Genomic DNA, 4,505 nt, shown 5'->3' on the forward strand with positions numbered 1-4,505 from the left:
TACGTACGTACGTACGGGTACGGTACGTAACGTTAACTTAACGTTTAATTTACGTTTAGTTGTTAGTTGTAGTAGTTAGTTAGGTAGGTGGGGGGGGGGGTGCGTGTTTTTTTTTTGTTTTTGTTTGTTACCACTACTTCGCCCCCTGTTGATGAATCTCCACCACATTTGGCATGAATGTTTGTTGGATCTATGTGGAGATACATTCAAATCTGCGGTTTCTCATTTTGTGTTTTGTGGTTTTTATGAGTGTTTGCGTTTTTTACAATTACATATAAGGGAAGCACCTTTTCATGTCCAAGGATAACCTTTCATTAATCATGAATTTACATAACTTCCGTCCAGAGCACTGGTACTCCAGCTAATATATAATATAACTGTAACGTAAAAACCTGAAAGTGTTTCAGTTCAAACGTTACAAAATAGAATCAGAAACACACAGTTTGAAATGGCTGATTTGCTGCACGTGGTCGTGCTCACACGAACATACGGAAAAGTTTTATATTTTAATTTCAGTTGTCGAAATCAGTCCCTGCTCCAGCTTTTCTTAGTGTGGCCAAACCGAAAATAAGTCTAAAATTAGATTAATAAACGACAGTAGCATGGTGACAGCGACATTTCAGAGGAACTGGCCCCCTGGCTCCCCCACTAGAGCGAGTCTTAGATGAAACCTTACTTAGGTAAACCTTCCTTTGAATAAAATGAATTTAGTTTTCTTTTTATCTAGGCATTGAAACACATTGATCTGATGTTTATCAATTTTACGGTTTAAACAGTGCGTAATTAAACTACAATCTTACTGGTGTCATAATACAGAAGCAAAGGTTAAAACAAAACATAATTTATTTCACTGGTTAAACTTTTCAGCTTACAAATGAAAAATGTGCTGGGAAAAATATCTAGTAATATGCGAAAGGGTTATCCCACCATATACCGCAATCTAGTGGTTGCTAGCCATTTGCGAGTTGCTTTTTTTACAGCAAATGTCACAGTGAAAGACGAGCCGCTCTGTATGTAAGGGGTCTGCAACAAAAATCAAGCATTTCAAACCACCGCTGACGAGTGACCTTGAACGAACCAATCACAGAAGCTGAAAATGTTGTCACTATAGCTACTTTCTTTTCCCAGTACGGTATTTTATATATATATATTTTTTATTATCAAGTCTGTTTATTTGTTTTTTGCATTATTATTATCATTATTATTAGGAGCAACTCCGATCCCTTTCAGGATTTACGCGGGTATCGCCGATTGGGAATATATTTCAATGCATTTATGATGTTATTATAAGCCTGAGTATTGGTGCTGGAAAAAAGGCGGGAAAAGATCACATTATCATGTTGACTTAGTTAGAAAGCAATTAGCATATGCTAGCTTGAGATTGAGTCAAAAGATAAGGCAGTTTTAAAACTGTAAAACACTTAAAGCTGGCGGAGCGTGACATTTAGAGGAAAGTTTGTATCATTATACCACAAAAAGATTGATAATAATTTAAATCGATCCATTACGTTTCTTCCATAAGCAGAATGTATAAAAACATTACAACTATACATTCTGTGGAACTCAGCTGTTTGCGAAGCTTTTGACTCAATAACAGAGCTCATCAAGCCGGCTGGATTACAACCTAAAATGTTGAGTTGCGAAAAGTATAATCGCATTTCAACTATAATTGTTTGTTGTAAGCCACAGCTGATGAGGCCTTTCGCTTAATAACAAAACCTACTAAGCTAGTAAATAAAGATGTGATTTATATTCTTAAAAGGGGGAGAAAAATGTTGAAAAAATAGTAACATGTACTTAAACAAACCTTGAGATCCATGTGATGTTTTCACGTAAACTACGTAACGTTTTCTACTATTGGTATTAGCCCCTGACGCCTACTCAGAACTCCTAATACCTTCACTTAAATAAGTCAACCTCATTGGCCAATGATAAACCTTTGATTCAAACACCCGTGCACGTTGTTGAGCTTACGTTAAAAACGTCATAGAAATGGCCTCAACCATTGGACAAATGAAACTAAAGTTCCGCCTACGTTTGACGTTAGCATCCTTGATTCTCAGTGAATAGATAGAAAAGCTTCGCGACTGGTGGTGGAAAAGGCATACTGGAGGAGTAAGAGTTCGGATGGTTGTAGAGCGACGACGATATGCCCGCAGTTATGGTAACGACTCTCTTTGACTGCAATGATGTTTTATATAAGGTAAGAGTAAGACATATTTTCTACTAGCTTTTACTTATGGCGTGTTTATGTTGGCAAACGACTTTTTTTTTAGCCAATCGAATAGTGTGAGTAATGAGCACAACTAGCTCAAAATAAATTTAATTTTAAGTAGTACTAGTGGTATATTGCTTAGCACACTAAACGACTTAGTAACAACAGTACGGCTTTTCTAGTTTTATTATTTATTTTACTATTATTTATCAAATACTTTTTAATTTATTTCCAGAAATCTAACAACATAAACACGCACAAAACAGTCTTCCCGCTGGACAGGAGACCAGTCAGTCCACCAGTCATCAACTTTCAAACTTTCAGAAGGAATTCTGCCAATCCTTTAACAAATGTAAACATCAGTCCACCGTCACCCACGTCACTCGGTATGCGTCAGAAGCCAGATTCCCCTGGGTTATCAGTATGTACTAATTCTATACCGAATATGTGTACTTCCAACAATATTTTCAATTTATCCAGCGGTGGGCGAGAGCTCCGTAAGCTTGACCGAACAATTAGTGACCCCGTGGATAGAAGCAGTGTCCAAGCCAAGCCTAATCAGACCAATTCTACCCGCTACAAGACTGAATTATGTCGTCCATTTGAAGAAAACGGAACATGTAAGTATGGAGATAAATGTCAGTTTGCCCATGGAATGCACGAGCTTCGTACCCTAGCCCGACATCCTAAGTACAAAACGGAGTTGTGTCGTACATTCCACACAACCGGGCTGTGTCCATATGGTTCCAGATGTCACTTCATACATTATAGTGAAGAAACAAGAAAGAATCTACTGTCTAATTTTCAACTAGGTATGCACAACTTTGGCCAGAATGAATGCTCCTCTGCTGACGTGACTGTTATTTCGAGACCGAAAGCCTTGTCCCTCGGCAGTTTTAGTCTAGATTCGGCTGGAGAACTCTCGCCACCGTCCAGTATGAGCGGAAGTCCAACTTCTGTGAATAGCTTTTTTAACGACGATACCTTTGGGAACTTTTCGCCAACTTCACAAACCCATGCCCCGTCGAATGGTAACACGGCATTTTCATTTTCTCAAGATTTTACGTCAATCGTGTCACCTCCGCAACAACAAGATCATTTACCGATTTTTGGAGGGTCGCAGCCAAGTTTGACACCTGCCATGTTTACAGGGAAGAGCCTAAATTGCGAAATAATGGATTCTATCGCTCGTGATCCTCCAGCCCCATCGTCGCCAGTGGATTCTATCACGTCGGAGCTGGACGGGGTTAGTCTGGCTAGTAGTCCCGGGACGGCTACATGCAGTTCCCCTCTGGATGTCAGTCGTGGTCTTTTTCGCCTTCCAATTTTCAGCAGTTTGGCCAGCTTCGATTAAGTCTTCAGCAGTTTGGCCAGCTTCGATTAAAAAAGATACTTTGTATATTAGAGGTTTCGCATGAAACGTACAGTTTTAGGACCAACGCAACTCTAGTTCTCAGTTAAGCCTAAAAGCTTTAAGGTTGTTTATTATGCAAATATTACAATATGTGAGAATTCAGTTTTATTTCATGAATATTCATGCTATTGAGTTTAATTTAGGCCCATGTTTATGCATATTTCGCGTCGCCTTACTTATTAGATGTGTATTTATTTTAATTACATTGTAAACTAGGTCATTTTATTGCTTAAAATATGAGCTATTTGAAAAGAGTTGAGATTCGATAAATGATTACTTTGATTGTACGTAACAAAGTGACTTATGGTTTTAAGAGCTTGCATATTCCGTATTATACCTAGATTATTGGGTATTATACTTGTAGTAGATGACTAAAGTCGTATCTATATGTGAAGCAAAACTTAGATGTAGTTTCATTTTAAAAGTGAGTTTTGTGTGTTGACGAAAGAGGCAAAACACGCTATGTCTGAAACTTTTATACCGTGTATTTATGTAACTTATTTATTTTAAAGAAACGTCCTAAATAAGCTTATGAAAGATGTTTGATACCCATATTTAAGTTGGTGAATGATAGCGTGATTAATTATAATGCCATTAAGGGGTTAATGATTAGTCTTAAAAACTGATTAGTGGAAGACTTGGTTTATACATTTTCATTTTTTCGTTATTGGGATAATTTTGACGTCTTGTTCGATTTGGACAATTCTGTGTTTGAGGTCACAAAAGCGTTAATGAATGCATTAATTTAAACAAATGGTGCGTTATGAAGTGCCTTAAGTCTTTTTTAAAAAGTTCAAATCTTCCATAACTGGTTACGCGGACCAATATAAAATTATTTATGATATTATTGTGTAGATGTGTGTGTGTAAAATATCA

At 37.4% G+C, this 4,505-nt stretch overlaps 1 protein-coding gene across 1 annotated transcript; it reads left to right on the forward strand.

The window, feature by feature from the left end:
* Positions 1-2,050: 2,050 nt before the first annotated feature.
* Positions 2,051-3,754, forward strand: LOC106461729 (mRNA decay activator protein ZFP36L1-like). The gene is made up of 2 exons (XM_013921580.2): positions 2,051-2,203; positions 2,451-3,754. The coding sequence occupies exons 1-2, from the start codon at positions 2,150-2,152 to the stop codon at positions 3,567-3,569; spliced, it is 1,173 nt and encodes a 390-aa protein (XP_013777034.1). The 5' UTR covers positions 2,051-2,149; the 3' UTR covers positions 3,570-3,754.
* Positions 3,755-4,505: the final 751 nt, after the last annotated feature.

Source organism: Limulus polyphemus, unplaced genomic scaffold (assembly GCF_000517525.1).
Source record: "Limulus polyphemus unplaced genomic scaffold, Limulus_polyphemus-2.1.2 Scaffold40, whole genome shotgun sequence".
Taxonomy (NCBI): Eukaryota; Metazoa; Arthropoda; class Merostomata; order Xiphosura; family Limulidae; genus Limulus; species Limulus polyphemus.

Coding starts and splice junctions, on each gene's coding strand:
- LOC106461729 (XM_013921580.2), top strand. CDS start 2,150: ATGCCCGCAGTTATGGTAACGACTCTCTTTGACTGCAATGATGTTTTA. Junction 2,204..2,450: donor GCAATGATGTTTTATATAAG/GTAAGAGTAAGA, acceptor ATTTATTTCCAG/AAATCTAACAACATAAACAC.